General features: G+C 57.8%; 1 protein-coding gene across 8 annotated transcripts in view; it reads right to left on the bottom strand.

Moving 5' to 3' along the window:
* Positions 1–243: 243 nt before the first annotated feature.
* The window catches only part of KLHL25 (kelch like family member 25), a 50,838-nt gene continuing 28,120 nt past the window's right edge, over positions 244–22,961 (bottom strand). For 5 of the 8 annotated variants that reach the window (XM_043921769.1, XM_043921768.1, XM_043921772.1 and 2 more), the window contains 2 exons: positions 14,773–16,577; positions 244–1,815 (listed from right to left, as the gene is read on the bottom strand). In XM_043921769.1, coding sequence (XP_043777704.1) covers positions 14,794–16,563 — 1,770 coding nt within the window. In that variant the 5' untranslated portion in view covers positions 16,564–16,577 and the 3' untranslated portion in view covers positions 244–1,815; positions 14,773–14,793. The remainder of the gene's footprint in view (positions 1,816–14,772; positions 16,578–22,961) is intronic. The other 3 variants (XM_043921773.1, XM_043921771.1, XM_043921774.1) reach the window with 1 other exon arrangement.

Raw genomic sequence — 22,961 nt, forward strand, 5'->3', positions numbered from 1 at the left:
CAGTCAGTGGAAATACAGCTTTAAGTTGACACTCACGCACGGGCTTTTCAGGGAAGGAGTACTCAGCACCCCACATGAGAACAATGTGAGGCCTGTGCTGCTGAAACGATCTGAGGACAGGAGGCCCTGACCTCTGGGTGCCCATGGGTCTCCCCCAGCAGGCTGTGAGCCCTGGCTGCTGCAGCAGAAATCAGCCCACTCACACCCTGCATCCCCCAAGACTGGCCTCGGCACCCCAGGAAGGCAAGATTTCTCAACTCTTTTATTAAGTTAGAAATGGGTAAAAACAACACAACTTGTGGAGAAAGCACCACTGTGAGGTCCTTTGTGCTGCCAGACCTGTGCCGAGCGCAGCAATCCAACAGGCCAGGGGCCCTCCAGGAGGTGCGGGCGCTGGACTGGGGCTGCCGCTTCCCTGGCGTCTCGGGCTGAGCCATCTCCGGGGACCAGGCCGCTGGCTTCTGGGTGTCTGAGAGGAAGCACCGAGAGCAAGGTGTAGCCTCAGACACAGGAGGGGGCCGTGGAGTCCCAGGAACCTGGAGACGTGCCTTCTGCTTTTTCCCCAGGGGAAGCAGATGGCCTATGGCTGGTGCACACCTGTGGGCCAATCATGCCCTTGGGGCCCCAGGGACACCCACAGGCCCGGAGCCAGCACAGAGGTCCTGTAAGGGGGCAGGGCCAACTCGGAAGCAACCGGCCCCACGAGTAGTACAGCCTATTTGGGTGCACCAGGGCAGGCAAGGGACAAGCCCAGACCCTCAAATGCTAGGTGAGGGGGCACCGGTAGGAGCCGACCTTTCCAGAAGCCCGCGGCTGCGGCTGGACCTGTGAGGTGCCCAATACTTGGAAGGTGGGAGGATGAACAAATGCTTGGCAGTTCTCTTGCAACCACTGTCACGTTTTGAGCTTAGGGGACACGTGAGCCAGACCCCATCACCAGTTGGAAGATTGAGAGGCCAGCGTCACAGGGCTTTGTCATCCTCTCCAAGCTGAGTCCAGCCCGTGGTGGGGTCTGTCGTGGGCACCCTGGAGTCCCCCAGTGGGCCCCAGCTCACATCTGCTCCTGGTCTGGGCAGGTAGGGTCCAATTCTGGGGTCAGTGTGCTCCTGGCAGGAAATGGGGTCATCACTGCCTCTTGGGCTGGGCTCTGGGGGAGGTGATGGGCAGCCCCATGGGCACATGCCCCCCACGGTCCCTGCACACCTGTGCGTGCACTCGGGAGATGGTGGGGTCGCTGGGGGTGAGGCCCGCCTCTTGGGAGCCTATTTAACGCTGGTGGCCTGGAGGTCATTTGCTGAGAAGGCCCGGTGGCTGTCACTGAACGGTTCTCTCCCTTAAGACTTTCCCCACAGCACAATCCAGTCTCAGCACCCAGTTCCCAGGGGCTGGGGCGTCCTGTGTGGGGAGACTTTACAACACCACCAGGGAAGCCCGGAGCCCAAGACTGTGCTGTCCCACACCCGCCCAGCCCTCCCAGCCCCCCGCCCCAGTCCAGGATGCCCTCAAGGCTCTGCAGACATGTCTTTCTCCTCCAGGCCGAGGGACTCTTGCTGTCCGTCCACGGCCCCCTGGAAGGTCTTCTCCCCCCGCAAACCACCACAAAGCAGGCAAGGCCTCAGCCAGACCCACAGGACGCGGGAGACGGCTCTTCTTCCCTGAAGCTCGGAGCAGCCCCCGAGGCCGTTGCTCCCAGGGCTGGTGGGCCGGCTTCTGGCCACTCAGAGCACTGGGCCAGGCAGAGCGACCCACAGACAAGGTCAGGGCCACGTGCAAGAGTGAGGGCCACGGCCGTGGGGGGGGAGAAACACACAGCATCTGCAGAGGAACAAGAGAGAAAAGGTGAGTCGCGCCCACGGCCTTCTGTCCTCACCTGGAGTCGGACCTGATCCCAAGGCCACGAGGAGGGGCTGGGGCGCAGACCCTGGGTGGAAGGCCTGGAGTGAGAACGGAGCTCGCCTGTCACCTCCCTGAGCTGGGCTTTGCTCACCTCCATCCAGCTTCTCCAGACACACACTCTGCACACCCTCAGCCCAGCGGGCACCGTGCCAGGCCCAGAGAAAGGGGACAGCAGACACAGCTACCATCTCTGGCTCCAGTGGGAGAAACTGCAGGCTTGTACGAACAAATGTATACAGCCAACACACAAAGAAGTGCTGTATGTGGGAAAAAAACTTGAGAGAGATTAGAGAGCCATTTTGCACCAGGAACTGTGGTCTAAAGTCCTGGGTGAGAGCCTTCTGCACCAGCAAGCTATGAACAAGTGAAACTGAGCTTCACTCAAAGGGAAAAAAGAGCCAATAAAACATGGAAGGAAGCAAGTGCATAAAACAGTAGCGGAGACAAAATGCCAGGGCAGAAAGATGTGTACTCACCTCTTCTTAGAAAACACCGAAATGACAATCAACTGCTGAACAAGCATCGACAAAAAAAAAAAAATGCTGGAACCTACCAGAAAAGATACGCTACTTCCACAGACAAAGAAGCCGCCACAATATGATGGCAGGAGGGGTGCAATCACGATAAAATCAAATCCCATACCTGCGAGGAGGGAAACTCACAAACTGGAAGTCATTATAGAAGTTGTCCCATGCAAGTGAAAGTTCTGAGCCCCTGTCAGGCTCCCCAGTCTGGACTGGGAGGAGGCACCTCAAGAGAACCTGGTTTCAAAGGCCGGCAGGGCTGGACTGCAGGAATTCCACAGGACTGGGAGAAACACACTCCACTCTGGGAGGGCGCACAGATCTTATGCGAATGAAGACCCAGTGAAAGTGAAAGTGAAGTCACTCAGTTGTGTCCGACTCTTTGCGACCCTACAGGCTATAGCCTACCAGGCTCCTCCGACCATGGGATTTTCCAGGCAAGAGTACTGGAGTGGGGTACCATTGCCTTCTCCAGGGGATGTTCCCGACCCAGGGATCGAACCCAGGTCTCCTGCATTGTAGGAAGACACTTTACCGTCTGAGCCACCAGGGAAGAAATAACAAAACCAGTGACCTCATAAAAGCCTAGGCCAGACCTACCGACCTGCTGGTACTGGAGGGTCTCCTGTGGAAGTGGGGGGCGGCTGTGGCAGACGGCGGGGACAAAGACACTGAAGGCGGTCATTCTGGGGAGTACTCACTGACGTGAGCCTTCCTGGAGGGCGTCATTTTCTCACCAGGACCTGACACCACCCAACAAGCTCTGGGCTCCAACAGGGTGGGAACCCAAACCCACCCCTCAGCAGGCGGGCTGCTTAGACACATCTTGAGAACACAGCCGTCTCTTTGTAACCCTGTGGACTGTAGCCCGGCAGGCTCCTCTGTCCACGGGATTTCCCAGGCAAGAATACTGGAGTGGGGTCCCACTTCCTTGTCCAGGGATCTCCCCGCCAGGGGTTCAGGGGCTGAACCCACACCACCTGAATTGACAGGAGGATTCTCTACCCCTGAGCCACCTGGGAAGCTTCACACTGTATTTAAACTGATGAAAAAAAATCTACAACAAAGAATACTCTATCCAGCAAGGTTCTCATTCAGATTTGATGGAAAAATCAACAGGTTCACTGACAAACAAAAGCTAAGAGAATTCAGCACCACCAGACCAGCTTTGCAGCTAATGATAAAAGAACTTCTCGAGGTGGGAAAAAAGGCTACAACTAGAAACAAGAAAATTACAAATGGGAAAACTCACTGATAAAGGTAAACATACAGTAAAGGTAGGAAATGACCTACACACAAATATGACATCAAATGTGAGGAGAGACGGAGAAGGCAATGGCACCCCACTCCAGTACTCTTGCCTGGAAAATCCCGTGGACGGAGGAGCCTGGTGGGCTGCAGTCCATGGGGTCGTGAAGAGTTGGACACGACTGAGCGTCTTCACTTTCACTTTTCTGCAATGGAGAAGGAAATGGCAACCCACTCCAGTGTTCTTGCCTGGAGAATCTCAGGGATGGGGTCGCACAGAGTCGGACACGACTGAAGTGACTTAGCAGCAGCAGTGAGGAGAGAAGAATACAAATGCAGGATATTGGAAATGCAATTGAAATTTAAAAACCAGCAACTTAAAACAACCTTGTTTATATATAGGCTGCTAAATCAAAACTTTAAGGTAACTGCAAACCAAAAATTAACAATAGATAAACACAAAAAAGAAAAAGGAATCCAAACACAACACTAAAGTTAGTCATCAAATCACCAGAGAACAAAATGGGATGAAAAAAGATCTACAAAAACAAATCAACAAAATGGCAAAAGGAGAGGATACATGCTGTCTGCAAGAGATCCACTCAGATCTAGGGCACCCACAGACTGAAAGGGGGGGAGGAGAAAAGGTGCTCCATGCAAATGGAGATCAAAAGAAAGCTGGAGCAGCAATAATCGTATCAGACAAAACAGACTTTATTAAGTCTGTTACAAGAGACAATTTTTCCTTATTGCAAAATTCGGACTTAAATTGAAAAAAGTAGGGAAAACCAATAGGACATTCAGATATGACCTAAATCAAATCCCTTATGATTATACAGTGGAAATGACCAATGGATTCAAGGGATTTGATATGACAGAGTGCCTGAAGAACTATGGACAGAGGTACATAACACTGTACAGGAGGTGGTGATCAAGACCATCCCCATGGAAAAGAAATGCAAGAAGGCCAAGCGGCTCTCTGGGGAGGCCTTACACATAGCTGAGAAAAGAAGAGAAGCGGAAGGCAAAGGGGAAAAGGAAAGATATTCCCACTTGAATGCAGAGTTCCAAAGAACAGCAATGAGAGATAAGAAAGCCCTCCTCAGTGATCAATGCAAAGAAATAGAGGAAAACAATAGAATGGGAAAGACTAGAGATCTCTTCAAGAAAATGAAAGCTACCAAGGGAACATTTCATGCAAAGACAGTCACAATAAAGGACAGAAATGACATGGACCCAACAGAAGTAGAAGATTTTAAGAGATGGCAAGAATACACAGAAAAACTATACAAAAAAGATCTTTACAACCCAGATAACCATAATGGTGTAATCACTCACCTAGAGTCAGACATCCTGGAGTGTGAAGTCAAGTGGGCCTTAGGAAGCATCACTATGAACAAAGCTAGTAGAGGTGATGTGCTATTTCAAATCCTAAAAGATGATGCCGTGAAAGTGCTGCACTCAATATGCCAGCAAATTTGGACAACTCAGCAGTGGTCACTGGACTGGAAAAGGTCAGTTTTCATTCCAATCCCAAAGAAAAGCAATGCCTAAGAATGTTCAAACTACTACACAATTGCACTGATCTCACATGCTAGCAAAGTAATGCTCCCAATTCTCCAAGCCAGGCTTCAATAGTACATGAACTGAGAACTTCCAGGTGTTCAAATTCGATTTAGAAAAGGCAAAGGAGCCAGAGATCAAATTGCCAACGTCCGTTGGATCAGAGAAAAAGTAAGAGAGTTCCAGAAAAATATCTGCTTCATTGACTATGCTAAAGCCTTTGACTGTGTGGATCACAACAAACTCTGGAAAATTCTTAAAGAGATGGGAATAGCAAACCACCTTACCTGCCTCCTGAGAAATCTGTATGCAGGTCAAGAAGTGACAGTTAGAACTGGACATGGAACAATGGACTGGTTCCAAATTGGGAAAGGAGTACATCAAGGTTGTATACTGTCACCCTGCTTATTTAACTTATATGCAGAGTATATCATGCGAAATGCCAGGTTCGGTGAAGCACAAGCTGGAATCAAGATTGCCGGGAGAAATATCAATAACCTCAGATATGCAGATGACACCACCCTTATGGCAGAAAGGGAAGAGGAACTGAAGAGCCTCTTGATGAAAGTGAAAGAGGAGAGTGAAAAAGCTGTCTTAAAACTCAATATTCAAAAAACAAAGATCATGACGTCTGGTCCCATCACTTCATGGCAAATAGATGTGGAAACAATTGGAAACAGTGAGAGACTTTATTTTCTCGGGCTTCAAAATCATTGCAGATTGTGACTGCAGCCATGAAATTAAAAGACGCTTGCTCCTTAGAAGAAAAGCTATGACAAACCTAGACAGCATATTAAAAAGCAAAGACATTACTTTGCCAACAAAGTTTCATAAAGTCAAAGCTATGGTTTTTCCAGTAATCATGTAAGGATGTAAGAGTTAGACCATAAAGAAAGCTGAGCACTGAAGAATTGATGCTTTTGAACTGTGGTGTTGGAGAAGACACTTGAGAGTCCCTTGGACTGCAAGGAGATCGAACCAGTCCATCCTAAAGGAGATCAGTCCTGCATATTCATTGGAAGGACTGATGTTGAAGCTCCAATACTTTGGCCACCTGATACGAAAAGCTGACTCACTGACCTTGATGCTGGGAAAAACTGAAGGCAGGAGGAGAAGGGGACGACAGAGGATGAGATGGTTGGATGGCATCACCAACTCAGTGGACATGAGTTTGAGCCAGGCTCCAGGAGTTGGTGATGGACAGGGAAGCCTGGCATGCTGCAGTCCATGGGGTCGCAAAGAGTCAGACATGACTGAGCGACTGAACTAAAAAAAAAGAAATAGTGCCATTTGCAGCGTCATGCATGCACCTAAAGATTCATGCTAAGTGAAGTTAGAGAAAGGGAAGTATCATAGGATATCACTTATGGATAGGAAAAAATGATACAAATGAACCTATTTACAGAATAGAAACAGACTCCCAGGCTTAAGAGAATGAATTTATGGATACCAGACGGGAAGAGCTGGGTGTTGGCACAGACTGGGAGTTTGAGGCTGACATGTACACACTGCTATATTTTAAAATGATAACGAGGGGCTCCCTGCTGGCTCTGGGGTAAAGAATCTGCCTTCCAATACAGGAGACTCAGGTCCGATCCCCAGTCTGAGAAGACCCCACACACCACGGAGCAACTAAGCCCGGGAGCCTCAGCCCCTGAGCCTGCACGCCCTGGGGCCTGTGCTCCCCAACAGAGAAGCCACTGCAGTGAGAAGCCCCCACACCATAACAGAGAACAGCCCCAACTCCCCGAAACTAGACATAAGCCCACGCAGCAACAAAGACCCAGCACAAACAATGCATGGCAGAAACCAGCGCAATGCTGGGAAGCAATTATCCTCCGATAAAAAGATTTTTTTTTAAGGTAATAAAAAAAGTTAAAAGATAACCAACAAGGATCTACTGAATAGCACAAGAAACTCTGCTCAATATTCTAAAATAACCTAAATGGGCAAAGAATATGAAAAAGAATACATAACAGTAGACATATAACTGAATCACTTTGTTGTACACCTGAAACTAACATAAGATTGTTCATCAGCTCTACTCCAATATAAAATAAAAATTCTTTAAATACTAAAAGAAAAAAATTAGAGATTAAAACAAGGACTTTTACTTTGGCAGAGGGTGTGGGAAGGACATCCTTAGACCTGCAGGACAGATAGGAGTTAGCTCGAAAGGCAAAGAGCAGTCCAGGCAGAAGAAGTAGCGTGTGCAAAGACCCTGGGGTGGGAGTCCTGCACTTCTGAGAATTTGAACGTAGGCCAGCAAGGTGGAAATGGTAAGGGAGGGCGGGCGGACGTGGTCAGAGAATGGGGCGGGAGGTGCACAGACGTGGTCACGGTTAGTCACGTCGTCAGGAGGACAGCACAGCTGCGGGCAGCAGTCAACACGTTCATTCCTGCGCTCGACAAATACTCACCGCACGGCCTGTCAACCCTGACCCCACAGGACGGACGCAGCGGTGAACGAGGTCAGATGGCTGCGGAGCCCACACTCCGGAGCCGGGCTCGCAGTGTGGCATCCGCTCTGAGCTTCACGTTTTCCTGTGGAAAACGAGGAGAGAGACCTGCCTCCCAGAGAAGGATGGAGCCATCTAGCACATGTGAAAGGTTTAGTGTAAAACGTCCTGGAAGCAACGAAGAAAACCCAACTGGCCAGTACGGTCGGTTTCTAAAGCCCAACCCACAGCGACAGCTCGGCGTAATCGGGCCCGACTCCAAGCAGAGATGTGGCCGTGGCCGTGTGTCCGTCCAGGAGGTGGGTCCCTGGCCGGAGCTCAGCTCCTGGGCTGCTCACCTAGCGGAGAAAGGACACAGGAGGCCCAGGGAGGAGCTGGAGGGGGTGCGGAGTGGGGAACACTCGGGACAGCGACGCAGGGCTGTCCCCCTCCATGTGGTTCTGTTTTAACAACAGGCTCTCTGAGGACTTCCCTGGTGGTCCAGTTGCTAAGACTCCACGCGTCCAATGCAGGGGGCCCGGGTTCAATCTCTGGTCAGGGAACTAGATCCCGCATGCCGCAGCTAAGAGCTGGCATGCTGCAGCAAAGATGAAAGATCCACGTGCCGAAACTGAGGGCTTCCTTGGTGGCTCAGATGTAAACATGAAACTAAGACCCATGCAGCCAAATACATAAATAGATACTAAAAACAAAAACAGGCTCTCCGGAGTACTGGGAACAGGGCTGGAGTACTCGCCAAGGGTCTTCCCCACCCCAGCGGCCCACACCCGTCCACGAGCCATTTCCATGCCAGGTGCCACTCTTACTTTGGCCGGCTGAGCGCCATGGGCTCAGAGATGGCCCTAAACCAAGGAGGCAGGTTTGTGCCAGGGGACACAGATGACGCCCCCCACCTCACGACACCCAGCTGCCGGAGGGGGCGTCATGGGGACTCCAAAAGGAAAAAGACGGAGGCCCCCCCTCCCTGTAAACCCGCACACTCAGCCATCCGAGAGGCAGAGACGACACCACCTCCAGCAGAGCTTCAGTCACCAGCGACCACATCCTCAGTCTTACAGCTCCGGGTGTCTTTCACCTGGACAGCTGTCAGCTACAAGGGCAGGGAGCTGACATCGAGTCCTAAGTCTGTACGTGCTTAAGTAACAGTATCATGAACACAATTCCAGCCAGCGCAGGGACCTGTGGACCTTACTCCTTCAATGGGACGCAGCCCTCGCTCGCGCAACTCTGGAAAGCAGACTCCGGCCCTGCCGGAGCTGCTGCAGCTCAGGGGTCAGCAAGCTCCCAGAAGGGGGCGCTGGGCAGGGCGACTGCTGTCTTCTCAGTGGGGCTGGTGAGAGCTCCCCATCCCTCCAAGGGCTTCACTAGCCAGAGCTCCTCACGGGCCCCGAACACCCAGAGGGGCTCTAAGGTGGTGAACCCAAAACGGGGGCCTGGGCCCCCCACCCCTGCCCGGCACACAAGGCGGACATGGACTTCCCCTCGGGGCAGGGTGCCACTGCTGCCCCAGACCAAGCTCTGACCTGGCGGGGGGAGCCCCTCTAGGCTGTCCTGAGATGCTGAGGAGGAGGAGGGGGCACCCCGAAGGCAGAGTTGCTGGGGAGCAGCACTGCCCAGGCCTGCACCCCCTCCCAGGTCACCCAGGCCACCCTGCTCTGGGCCCCCGGAGTTTTGGCAGCTGCCTCTCTGGGACCTGGTTTCCTTATCTGTGAAATGGGACTGTATTAAAAAAAAAAAATGTTGCCTGCCACATCAGTAAAGAAAAATGCTGCAGCCCTCAGCCATCACCACCTCCCCGGATGGTGCACCCGCAGGAGACTAGGAAGAGAAGGACAGGGCACTGGCCCCAGTAGCTGAGGTGCGCATCAGAGGGGTGTGTGCACAGAGCTCGAACCCCTGCATCTTCCCACACAAAGAATTTTTGTGATGTCTGTGCTGTGCTGTGCTTAGTCACGTCCGACTCTTTGTGACCCCACGGACTGCAGCCCGCCAGGCTCCTCTGTCCATGGGATTCTCCAGGCAAGAATACTGGAGTGGGTTGCCATGTCTTCCTCCAGAGGATCTTCCCAACCCAGGGATTGAACCCAGGTCTCCCGCATTGCAGGCAGATTCTTTACTATCTGAGCCAGCAGGGAAGCCCCAAAATACTGGAGTGGGTAGCCTGTCCCTTCTCCAGGGGATCTTCCAGACCCAGGAATCAAACTGGGGCCTCCTACATTGCAGATGGATTCTTTACCAGCTGAGCTGCTGGTTTTCTTTAATTAACAGTTTATCTTTTCATGTTCCAACTCCCTGGTCTTAATTGTACAATCTCCTATATACCCTGGCTCCCCGCTCTGACCTCTTCAGAGTGGTCCCTCAGAGCTGAGATGCTGCTTTCTGGGCTTAAGTCCTGAGTTTTGTCTGAACAAAACATAATTCTCAACCCTTAGGTTATGCACTGTTTTTCCAGTCAACAGGACCCGTGTCCACCCCGCAGAGCAGCTGTGGGGTCAGTGGTCACCCCACCGCCATGCACAGCCGCCCCGCCAGGCCTGTGACCGCCCTTCATGGTCCTGAGGGTCACCCACGGGGGGCGTGGCAGGCAGCCCGCAGCCACCAACGCCATCCCGGCTGGCACTGGGCCACACTGTGCAGACGGACGGACGGACGCGGGGTGCTTCATCCTCCTGGACGCACCAGCCCAGCTCTGAACCCGGAGCTCTGTGGTTTCCTCCTGGCCCCCACCTCTTTAAGGCAGGACAGGTCGTGCTGAATCCGCCCTCCTGTGGTGGCGGGGCCCCCGGAGTTCGGGTTGGGGGGTCACAGGCTCAGCCTCTCCCAGAGCAGGACTGGAGTGCGTGCCCCCACCCCCTGGGGCTGGTCCCCCACGGTGCCCAGGAGGAGAAGACAGCTCCTGGCAGCCTGCATCTCCGCCCTGATGCTCTAAAGACCACAGGCCAGAGGCAGGCAGGGTCAGGATGGGGAGCTCAGGGAGAGAAAACAAGAGAAAAGAACGTCCATGCATGGTCTACACTTGGCGGGCAGCCCAGAGAGATGGGCGCCCACTCCAGCTCCAGGGGCCTCCTAGCCACTGTCACCTAGAGACAAGGATCAGACTGCAACCCGGGAGCCAAGGGCTGGCCCTGGAGATCTTGCCGGCGGTCAGCTTCGAAGAGCGCCCCACCCCCACTGCCGGGCAGCACTCGTGTGGGCTGCAGCGGGCAGCGACTGGTGTCAGGGCACAGACACGGGGATGCTCGGGGCCTGGGTCTCCAGAGCCACCTGCAGGCCTGGGGCCTGGCCAGGGCTCAGATCCTGCTCCGGCCCTCCAGCTGTGGCCTGACACCAGCCTCCCACCCCGGGTCTCAGTACCAGCAGCACCTCCAACAAATGCTTCCGAGACAGAGCTAGCTCACGACTGAGAAACAGAACACTTGGGGGTGACCGGGGGAGTCACTGGGGTTGTGAGGAGGGGCTCTCCGGCTGGTGGTCCCTGGAGTCTCTGGCTCGGGGACCAGAGAGGCACTACAGGCTGGACCCCAGGCCGGTCCAATGCCTACAGGAGAGTCTGGGACAGCAGCCCAGGGAGGGGTGCACTCGGGACACGCTGGGTACAGACCCTCTTCTCTGGCCCTGACACTGGGGCTTCCCAGCTGGTAGCCAGGCTGGGTGGAGGGGGCGTTCCATGCTGGAGGGGGCAGGGGCAGCAGGGGCACTAGTCTCTGCTCAACCTGACCTCCGTGAGCCTTGCCGAGGGTGCTTGAGCCCAGCTCCTCACCCACCGCTGCTATCTGGGCCCCTCCCACCCTGTCCACCTGCCACCCCCCGCCCCCGGCCCAGGACCACCCTCAGGACCTGAGCCGGGGCCTTCTGCACGGGTCCTGGCAGCAGCAGACACAGGTGGCCCTCTTGCCACAACCGTGCTATCCACCCGGAGCCAAGGGCGGGCCGGGCACACCCAGGCGTCACCCTCTGCCCCAGCGCCCCTGCCGGGTCCTCATCCAAGACCACAGCACCCTGCCACGGGCTGGGGAGCGCCGAAGGCCTGCGCGTCACTCAGCCAGGGGCGCAGAAAGGGCAATCCCGACCATGCGGGAGGGACCCTTCCAGAAGGAGGGGCTGGCCCAGGGGCTTCCCGATCCAGGGGCCACGGCCGCCCAAAGCATTCCGAAACCATCGCCACCATCCCCGCCTCATCACAGCCTCGGAGGAAAGCTGACTCTGAACCCGGCCCCTCACTTGATCTCTTCTACTCAACTGTTGAGTAATACTATTTTTATCCCCATTTCCCAGATGGGAAAGCTGAGGCTGAGGGAAGTTAAGCAACTGGGGTCAAGCAGTCAACAAGAGTCAGAGCTGAGGGCCCACGCCTGCTTCCCTTCCCCAGTCCCTGAAACAGGGGAAAGTCCTGGGAAAGTTGAAGGCTCGTGGGGTCCTGCTGACCTCCCCCGCACCCTCCAGGGAGGAACTGCCCTCCAGGGTCCCGAGGACAGGCCAACACCAGACAAGGTCCAAGCCCCTGGCCCTGGGCGGCCTGAGATGGGATGAGACGTCACGGCCCACAGGCGACCACAGGTTTCCAACAAGGAGACGCCAACGTTCCTTCTGAAGCCTACTCCCCAGGGGACCCAGGTCTGTGGCCGGCCAGAGTTTTCTCCCAGAGAAGACAGCAGATTCAACAAAGAGAGCAGAGAAACCTTAATGGAGAACAAAGCCTGTTCCCACCCAGGCTGTTATTTACGAGGCCTCGCACCCTGTACAGATCTGATGCCTTCACGGGGGCCAGCCTTGCCTGCCTGCCGGGGATGGAGCCCTTTAAGGGCCTCGAAGGCCTGGCTGGATCTGACCTAACAGCTGAAACATCAGATTCCATTCAGAAGCCACCCAGCCAAGTACAACTGCCTCCGCCGCGTGGAGCTTTCAGCATTCTTGTCAGCAGTCGCCAGGCCATTGAGGAATTCTCAGCTCAGGCCGGCTCCCCACGAGGTTCCTGTGGCTTCAACAGCGCGGGGCCAAGGGCTGGCTCCTCCGATGTGCAGGAGCACGGTACAGCGGCTGTGGGCAGGGAGACGCTGGGACCAGGACAGCCTGGGGGGCGTCAAGGCGCCCCTGGCGTGACCTGGCATCTGATCCCACACTCCCCCGCGCTTCCTGGCGCCCCCAGGATTAACGCCTCTGCCTTCCGTCCACCTGGGGTCCTGGGACCTCACTGCCCCAAGGGATGAAGACCTGAGGCGAGCTAAGAGTCAAGACCTGACCATGGACGACCTTCTCCAACGCCCACCAGTCTACACCCCATCCCAGCCCCTGCGCCCCTGCCAGGCTGGCTCAGGACACCCGAATCCAACCTCAGCGCTGGCCATGGGTCACCCCACAGGGGCTGTAGGAAAGCACCTCCTCAACCCCTCAGAAAGGGCCCAGCCAGGACAGGCTGGCCCCCTTTCCCTGACTGCATCCATCCTGCACGCTGTCCCAGCCCCTGCGCCCCTGCCAGGCTGACTCAGGACACCCAAATCCAACCTCAGCGCCGGTTGGATCACCCCGGTGGGCTGCAGGCAAGCCCTCTCCGACCCGTCAGAAAGGGCCCCGCCAGGACAGGCTGGCCCTCTTCCCCTGACTGCATCCGTCCTGCTCCCTGGACAAGCCCCTCCTGCTATCCCCCTGCCCCTGCGATGCCCACAAGGAGCGCCTGAACATGTCACCTCGCCCCTGGCCTCCACTGTGGCCTTCCTGTTTCACGCGGTGACTTCATGGAACAATGTTGCCGAGATCAGAGAGCGTGGTAACCCGGGGTAACCGGGGCAGCCCTGCCGGGGGCTGTTCCCATGCTCCGAGGAAGACCTCCTCTCCACCTCATGGAGGGATAGGAAGAGACGAGAGGCTCCCCTGCACACAGGGGAGCACACGGCTGCCGCCAAGAGGGGCCGGGCCCAGCGCAGGGCCACCCGGCCCGGTGCCATGGCCCCACCAAATGCCCACAGTGGTGCCCGGCCCCGCGGCGCTCGTACCCACCCCGCTGAGCGCCCGTCCACCCCCCTCCTGCTGTCATGGGCCCGCCCAGTGGGGCGCTCACCTTCACTGCACTCCGGACTCGCCCAGAGATACCACGGCTCTGAGCCCTGGGCCCCAGAGGCCCCGACTCCAATGGTCTAGGCTGAGGCCTGGGCTCAGCATTTGCACAGGACAGAATTAGTGGTCTTGCCCCAACAGAGGGGCTTCCCTGGTAGCTCAGACGGTCAAGAATCTGCCTGTAATTGACCCAAGTTCAATCCCCAGAGGTCTGCTCTTAGCTTCTGGGAGGTGATCTGTGTCATACCCGATAGGAGGGTCTTTGTTTAGAGGAAAGTCTGTGTGACCCAGGGGGGCTTTGGGTCACGCTGGACCAGCTGACTTGAGAGTAACTGTGTAGACAATCAAACAGTCACGCCCACACGGTGGGGCCCTGATAAAAACTCTGGACACCACGCTGTGTGAGCTCCCCTGGTGGGCGGTACTGTGCGTGTGCCGTCACTCACGGAAGCTGTCAGTACATGGGGCGTGGATGGGGTGCTCTGCGTCTGGACCCCCGTCCAGGGCTCTGCCCCAGGCATCTCCACCCTCTCCTCTTAATCCGCCTCCTTTCCCTGTAAATAAACCATAACTGGGTATATACACCTTCAGCACATTCATGAGCGCTTCCAGTGCTGGATCTAAGATGGTTCTGGGGAACCCTCATCTCACAGCAGGTGTCTGCAACAGCGTTGTACACCCACAAGTCCTTGGAGACCCCCATTTCCTGAGGGTGCCCTTGCACAGAGACTGTGCCCTCAGACTTCAAAAGTTAGCCTAAACACCACATAGGAATTGTCCACAGACCCCGCGATGACTGATCTGCAGCCAGGCCCCAGGAGCTAGTCTAAGACAGTTGCCCCCATCTGGCAAAACGGTGACCTGCTTTGCTCAAGATTAACTAAGTAAGGGGGGGAGCTAGATTCTGGCTCCAGAGTAGAAAAAAGGGGTCCCAGAGGTCCCCCAGTCACCTGCTTCCTGACTGGTCCAGCCTCCCCTGCAAGATGCAGCCTTTGCCCCAAGTGGGCTCAGGCGGGGGAGTGGGGGCTCACCTGGCTGGCTCCGCAGCCTCCTCAGGCGGGCAGGTGCTTCCAGGTGCTGACGAAGGCCGTGGGGATGAGCGAGTAGGGCACGGTGGTGACGCAGTTCCACGTGTCCGAGGTGGGGTCGTAGCAGTCCAGGGTCTTACACCGCTGGGTGCCGAAGTAGCCCCCCACCACGTAGAGCTTGTTGCCCGACGCCAGCGCGTGGCAGGACATGCGCTTGGCGGTCATGTCCCCGATCCGCGTCCACTGGTTGCTCTCGCAGTCGAAGCGATAGGCGGAGGCGGCCGTGAACTCCGTGTCGCCGCCCATGATGAAGATCTGGCTGCCCAGCACGGCGGCCGCGGTGTAGCGCCAGGGCTGCGGACACTCGGCCTTGATGTTCCACCGGTTCTCTGACGGGTCATAGCACTGGACCTTGGACACCATGTCCCGGTGGATGCTGGTGCCGCCGAACACGAAGAGCTTCAGCTTGGCGCTCACCACCGCGGCGTTGCTGACGCCGTCCCTCAACGGGGCCACCATGGTCCACTTGTTCGCCCCGGGGTCGTACTTCTCCACCTGCTTCAGTGAGACCGACGGCGAGGCCGGGAAGACGCCAGCCAGCGACGTGTGGCCCCCGACCACGTAGAGGCAGTTCTCCAGCTCGGCGGAGCCGTGGCCGAAGCGGGCGATCAGCATGGGCGCCGCCTTGGACCACTCCTCGTGGACCGTGTTGTACACCCACACGTCCTTGGAGACCCCGTTCTCGGAGCCCCGGCCCCCCGTGACGTAGACCTTGCAGCCGATGGCCGAGGCGCTGAACTCCTTGCGGGGGCTGGGCAGGTCCGCCTTCGGGATGATCTCCTTGGCCTTGTGGTCCACCTGGTAGATCTTGTCGCACATGAAGGTCTGGCCCCCGAGGATGAGCAGTGTGTGGCCGGCCCGGCGTGGCCGGGCGCAAGGGCTGGTGACCACGCCGTCATTCTGCAGGATCCGGGCCTTGCAGCGCAGCGCCTCGTCCACCAGCAGCCGCGTGCGCTCGTCCGCCATGAGCAGGGCGTCTCCGGACACGGCCTCCTTCAGGCAGTCGGAGGGCAGCAGGGCCAGCCGCACGCCGCGGAGGAGCTCGGGCAGGTGGGCCTTGCGCTGCTCCAGGTCGTGCCGGACCCACTGCAGCACGGCCTCGAAGACCACGCGCTCGTCCTCCGCCTCCAGCTCGTCGCTGGAGACGAGGTCCATCAGAGTGTCCTTGGAGAGGCTGTTGAAGTCGTCACTCTGGCGCACGGCCTCGAAGTGCACCAGGCACATGCGCCAGGAGAACTCGTAGAGCCGGCGACACTGGTGGGCGTCCGACAGCAGCATCATGCCCAGGCAGTTGGACGGGAACAGGTTCTTCTCCAGGAACTCAGCGGCCGCGTCCCGCACGTCGTGGAACTGCAGCATGTCGCCCGCCTCCAGCAGCGACTCGGCGTTCTCCTCGTTGATGACGATGCGCGACGAGTAGGCGAAGTCCAGCAGCAGCTCCAGCACCTCGGGGTGCAGGTTGTCCTGGAAGTTGACCGTGTCGTCGTGGCTCTCCCGCAGGCCGTGGCTGAACATGGCCTCGAAGTAGCGGCTGGAGGCGGCCAGCACGGCGCGGTGGCAGGGGAAGGCGCGGTCGCCGGCCCAGAGCGTCACGTCGGTGAACATGCGGTGCTTGCGCAGCGTGTTGAGGTGCGCCAGCACGCAGTCGGGGTGCGAGGCCTTGTGGAACAGCGTGATGTTCATGGAGCCCGTGCTGCCCCGCGACTTGCGGGTCTCGTGGACGCTGACCGACATGCTGAGCCGACCTGCTGTGGGGGGAGGGGGAAGGACGAGGCCACAGGTGAGAGGGGGCTAGGCCCCAGCTCCCCCCCGGGCCCCCCAAACCCAGCCCCAGCCCTCGCCACCCCTGCCACGCCTAGACCAAGCCCCGCCCCTCAATCTGACGGCCAAAGGATGACTGGGGTGGTAAAACCTGAGGTTCATCTCTGGATAGGACCCTGCCCAGGTGACCTTGACCTAGAATCATCTCCGGCGGTTGCAAGAACATGCCACACTGTCCCCAGCCCGGTTAAGAAGACGGCAGGTGGGCTCGCGTCCCTGGTGGCTCAGGGGTAAAGAACCCCCCAGCCAATGCAGGAGACATGGGATCCCTGATCTGGGAAGATCTCACACGCTGGGGAGCAACTAAGCCCGTGTACCCCTACTGAGTGGGTGCTCCAGAGCCCGGGAGCCGCAACTGCTGAGCCCACGAGCCGCCACAGCTGAAGGCGGTGCGCCCCAGAGCCTGTGCTCTGCAACGAGAAGCCCCTGCAATGAGAAGCCGGCGCGCTGCAGCTGGAGAGGAGCTCCTGCTTGCTGCAACTAGAGAAAAGCCTACGCAGCAACGAAGACCCAGCACAGCCAAAAAGAAATAAATCTTGATAGAAAAGAGGACAGCGGGGCAGTGCTAAGCAGCATGTGCTCTGGAGACACTCCTCGGCTCAGGGATGCTGCTGCATGGCCCCATTCTGCAGCTGGGCAAGCCAAGGCTCAGAGAGGCGCCCCAGCTGCCTGACTCCTGCAGCCAGGATTCCCACGTGGGCTGTCCGGTTCCAGCCCAGCTGCCACCCCGTTATCCAAGGAGACTTATATTCGTGCAGGGGACTTTTGCAAACTTCCCCAAGGAGCCACAGACCCCAGGCAGAGGCTCACGCCCCCACTCTGCTCCCAGCGGGGCCCTGTCCTGAGCCGGGCTCCAAGCAGCCTCGGCCACACTCCTCATCCCCCTTGCCCTTGGAAAGCTCCCCCTGAGCCACTGTCACAGCCCAAGCGCTCAGTGTAGACACGCTCTGCAAATCCAGGGCTCTCTAGGGGCCTCTGGACCCAGCTGCAATGAGGCCAGCTGGCCTGTGGCTCACCCCCTGGACACCTGCTCAAGTCTGAATCCCAGTGGGAAGCCGAGACCAAGTCCTGGGCGACAGCGGGACACTAAAGCAATCCGGATCTGCCTCAACCGCAGCAGCCGGAACACCTGCAGCCAGCGGAGCCTCCCTGGTCCCGATAGGTGACTCCACGCTCCTGGGCCACAGCGAGCGCCCCATGTACCCTGGTCTGCCCATCTCTGCTGGTCCCCAGCAGACACGGGCTCAAGGGTGGGGATCCCAAAACACTTTAATTAATAAAGTCTGGCCAATGACACGACCCCAGTCCCCACTATGGTGCTATGGACACGAGGCCCAGCCAACAGGCAGGGAAACCCTAGGCCTTGAAGTAGCCAAAAGCAAACTGCATTCAGCATCCTGAACCCAGAAGTCTGTGCTTCCAGCTGGTAACAAGGCCAGAAAAACCCTTTTCATTTTTACTTTGAAAAGTGTGTAACTCCCCCGACCCCTCCTCAACTCCAAGTCACAACTATACTGAAGCAATGATCTGGTGACTTTATTTTCTTGGGCTCCAAAATCACTGCGATGGTGGCTGCAGCCATGAAATTAAAAGACACTTGCTCCTTGGAAGAAAAGCAATGACAGACCTACAGTGTATTAAAAAGCAGAGACATCGCTTTGCCCACAAAGATCCGTATAGTCAAAGCTATGGTTTTTCTAGTAGTCATGTATGCATGTGAGAGTTGGACCATAAAGACGGCTGAGCATCAAAGAACTGATGCTTTCGAACTGGTGTGGTGTTGGCGAAGACTCTTGAGAGTCCCTTGGACAGCAAGAAGATCAATCAAGTCAATCCTAAAGGAAATCAACCCTGAATATTCATTGGAGGGACTGATGCTGAAGCTCCAATACTTTGGCCACCTGAAATGAAAAGCTGATTCATTGGAAGAGACCCTGATGCTGGGAAAGATTGAGGGCAGGAGGACAAGGGGGTGACAGAAGATGAGATGGTTGGATGGCATCACCGACTCGATGGACGTGAGTCTAAGCAAACTCCAGGAGCTGGTGAAGGACAGGGAAGCCTGGCGTGCTGCAGTTCATGGGGTCACAAAGAGTTGGACACAACTGAGTAACTGAACAACAATGACCTGATGAAGGAAGGCAGCGCTCCAGCTTCGGTGGATTGTAAATTAGAGTCCAAGTGCACGGCTGTCTCCCTTGCTCACTCCTCTCCTGGCAAAGAACCAGGGAAGCCACAGTGACGTGATCAGAGTTGCCCGGGCAGGTCCCCAGCTCCCAGGCCAGGTGGGGAAGTCACTGGAGCTGGGCCTGGCCTTGCTGCTCTGGGCCCCAAGCTCCAGGCAGACTGTGAGCCGGTGGCCCGCCAGGAACACTGCTGTGCAAACCAGCCACCGTGGGCCATGGGGCTCGGGTGAAGAGCTCAGGCTCAGAGGTGTGTGCCTGTCCGTGTGCAGTCCGCGGCAGTGGGAGAACGCAGGACCCCACAGCCAGACTATACACAGTGGCCCCGCGCCACCACCCACCCAGGGGCACCGCTCTCCTCTCCAACTCTGTTTCCTCTTTTGTAAGACAAGGCCTGCCCTCTTCAGGCCTCCTGAGAGCCCCCCACTTGTTGGCAATTATTTACAGAGCTTGACCCTCGAGCCTGGCCCTGGGACCGGGTGTCACAGACGACAGGCTGTGCTGACCTGGCCTCACGAGCTCAGCAGCAGCAACCCCCAACCAGGTTTGAACTGCCAACCCTCGATTCCAGACCACACAGACAGTCCCCACACCTTGTGTGACTGCTTAATCCTCATTCCCGCTTCTGCCCCTCAATCACCGGACACTTTCCCAAATGCAGCCGTGCACCGGGGCTTCCCAGGTGGCTCAGTGGTGACGAATCTGCCTGCCAATGCAGGAGACGCGGAAGACCTGAGTCAATCCCTGGCTCGGGAAGATCCCCTGCAGGAGGAAATGGCAGCCCACTCCGGTATTCTTGCCTGGAGAATCCTATGCTCAGAGGAGCCTGGAGGGCTACAGTCTGCGGGGTTGCACAGCGCTGGACACGACTGAGCACACACACATGCAACTGGGTGATGCCATCCACCACGCCCCTGTGTGCCAGGGCCTTTAGAGGGACGTGGCCTCTGATCTGGAGGCGCCTGGGGGACTGGCTCCAAGGACGCGGTTCGGGGCCCTCACGGTGAGGCTGGACCTCAGTTCCTGCTGTCCCACAGCCGCACCTGCTCCCGGACCCTGAGCACCGCTGCCTGGCGCCCCAGCCAGCCAGGAAGCCAGGCGCTTCTGAGCCCCACTAGAGTGTGGTCTTGAACGCTGGGGCCTGGACACCCATGTGGGCACCCAAGTCCTCCTAGACTCACTTTACAGACAGCGCCGGGGCGGAATGCCAGCCGTGTGACCAGGATGTCACCAGTGCCTGCTCCTGCGGGGGGCGGGGGCTCGGAGGCTGCTGCCCACAGGGCCTGGCCCCAGGGCCAGCCCGAGAGTGGACAGCCCTGCTCTCCCCACGCGGTGACACATGGACACACACTCTAAGCCCTCTCAGGCTTTCTGGCCCCGTGTGGCCTGCTTCCCTCCATCCCGGACCCAGGTCCATGCTGGGGCGGCCAGCCCGGGAGCCGTGGGGTTGGGCTGGGCCCGCTTCCGCCCTGGGGTGCTGTGCTCAGGACCGCCCTGGAGGGATCCAGGTGGAGACGCCCCTGGGGGGACGTCAGGGGCAGGACAGAGCGGGACTCCAAGATGAAAAAGTGCCCCAGAGCACAGCAAACCCCGACAGAGTGGCCACATGTGCCCACAGAATGAGGTCAGGTGACCTCTCAGAGGGCAGCACTGAGTGGGCGGCTGGGGCCCAGAGCTGACTCCTGCTTGGCAGAGGATGCCTGCCCGCGGACGCCAACCCCCTCCCAGGCCAAGATCCTGAGGTGCCCAGATACACCCAGAGGGCCCCCAGATGGCGGCCGGCCTGGCTCCGTGGAGCAGAGCCGGGAGCAGGGGTGCCTTCCAGGCCGGCCGCCTCCCTGTCTGCCCCACGTCCTCTCAGGAGATGCCAGGACCTGAGCCAGCCTTTTAGCAACAGCCCCGAAGCCCCAGGATTCCAGGGAGTGAGACCCCCACTGGCCCCAGTTTACAGACAGGAATACTGAGGCCCAGACATAGAGAGGGGACCACAGTGTCCACCCGGGGCCCACACGTACCCAGGGCTGCCCTTCAGCTCCGGGCCAGCAGCATGGGAGGTCAGTCCTGGGAGCCGGGGTGCCCCCGGGGTTGTGTGCCCCACCCTGGGCTCCTCACCTCAGCTACAAGATCCCCAGAAGCCAAAGTGTTCGCTCCACTGTGACATGTCTGAGAAAGTTCTCAGTGTTCCCCCAAACCTGCGAAACACGCTCCCTGGTGCTCAAATCCCACCCCACCCCGCACACACACACATGTTCACACGAGGTGTGGCCCCACCTCCTACACGAGTCCCTGTCTGACCCTCCCCACCACCCTGACTCACAGAACCCCCACACCAGCCTCTGCTCCTGCTCGGGTCTGAGTCCACCCAGAGACCAGAGGGCATCCTTTAAAAAGCATCACCTGGATCACACCACACCCAGCTCTAAGCTCGCCAGGGACGTCTCAGCACTCTCGGTAAAATCCCAGGTCCCCACCGTGGCCCCCGCATCCTCACACGCTGCTATTTCCCGACAAGCTGCCCCTCCAACTCTGCTGGACGCATCCCTGGCCTCAGGACCTTTGCATGAGCTGCTCTTCTGCCTGGAATGCTCTGCCATCCACCCCACTGTCCCTGAGTGGCTCGCTCGCTCTGCTCCTGACTGTGGCCGCCTTGTTGAAGTCATCTCCTCCCCACACCTCCCCCACTTACAGCACTTGTCACAGCTTACAACCACAGGCTTATCTGCCTCCTGTATCTCCGGCCCCTGAAGGCAAGGACCGTGTGTGGTGCTAACTGACGGGACCTGGCACGGAGCGGAGGCTCGGCTGGACTGAATGACCAAGACGAGGTGCACACAGCACGCAGGCTCTCCTTGCTAACATCCTCTGCGGTGCTCACACGGCTGCGCTCCAGGCCCAGAGAAGATGTAGGCTGAGACCCAGCTGTGGATGCTACCAGGCCGACTGTGAGAACGGACCCAGGTGGGAGACCCTTGAGCCAGCAGGGCACCTCCTCCTGCTTACCCGGATACCCGCCTGTTCTCAGGAACCACTCTCTTCCCGCTCCAGGCTGTTTAGACACAGGATCTATGGGATCCAGGGCCGGCCAAAACAGCGCATCCCTGGGTCCCAGCACCTGCCGAGCCATGGTGACAGGCCCCACACCCAGGAGGGGCCTGGAGACGCTAGTCTGCGGTGCTGACTCCGCTGCAGGGTGATGCGGCATCTGTCCCCGGGGCCGCTGAGAGGCTGAACACAGGCCGGGAGCGCAGGGCCGCCCCAGACGGGAGCTGCACACAGGAGGAGCGCGGGGCTTGGTGACCGGCGACCTGAGGCCATCTGCCCCTTCCTTCCCGTCCCGGGCCGCCGGGAGTCCCAGCGAATGCAAGGACTCACGGGGACGTGGGGACAGGATGCTGGCCTTGCCAGGGGGCCTCGGCGGGGGGAGTCCTGCTACCCCTCCCACCACCAGGGGAGGCCACCCCATTCACCAAGAATGAGTTTCACGAGATGATTTCCAGTGACTGGGGCTGCAGGACCCAGAGGGAGTGAGCCGGAAGGTTCCCAGCGGCGGGAGGGGTGAGCGCCAAAAGCGTGGGCCAAGTCCAGTGAGCTGGGTGCCTGCTGAGCGACACCACGGCCGTCGCTGCAGCCTGGACCACACATTTGACCTGATGTACGCCCAGCGTGCCTCTGGTCACAGCCACGTGGGTGGGGGCACGGAGGAAGGAGCGTTTTCTGGGGCCCGTGAGGACATGGCTGCCCTTGAGGAGGACTATGAGGAGGCTGGCGTGGATTCTGCTGGGAGAGGGAGAGGAAAAAGGGGAGGAATACTAACTACCATTCCTCTGAGCCCTGCAGCCTGCCATACTCAGAGCTTCAGCTTCAGCATTAGCTGACAGGTGTAAAAACTTTCCAACTGGACTGTCTTCGCGTCAACTGTGATCATGTACTGCTTTTCCATGAGTACCTGTAAGACTCCTCTCTTGTCTCAAAACTAAAGATTTTGAGAAGGGAGGGAAAAAAAAAACACAACAGTGTGTTTGCAGAGTCAGGTCTGTCTTGGCTCTTGGAAGCCTGTCTCCACGGCCCCCTGCCTTCGGGGGCCCCAGTAAGTCGGACACTCTCGAGCTGTAGGCATCTCAGGATTAT

The sequence above is a fragment of the Cervus elaphus genome, chromosome 13, assembly GCF_910594005.1.
Source record: "Cervus elaphus chromosome 13, mCerEla1.1, whole genome shotgun sequence".
Lineage (NCBI taxonomy): Eukaryota > Metazoa > Chordata > Mammalia > Artiodactyla > Cervidae > Cervus > Cervus elaphus.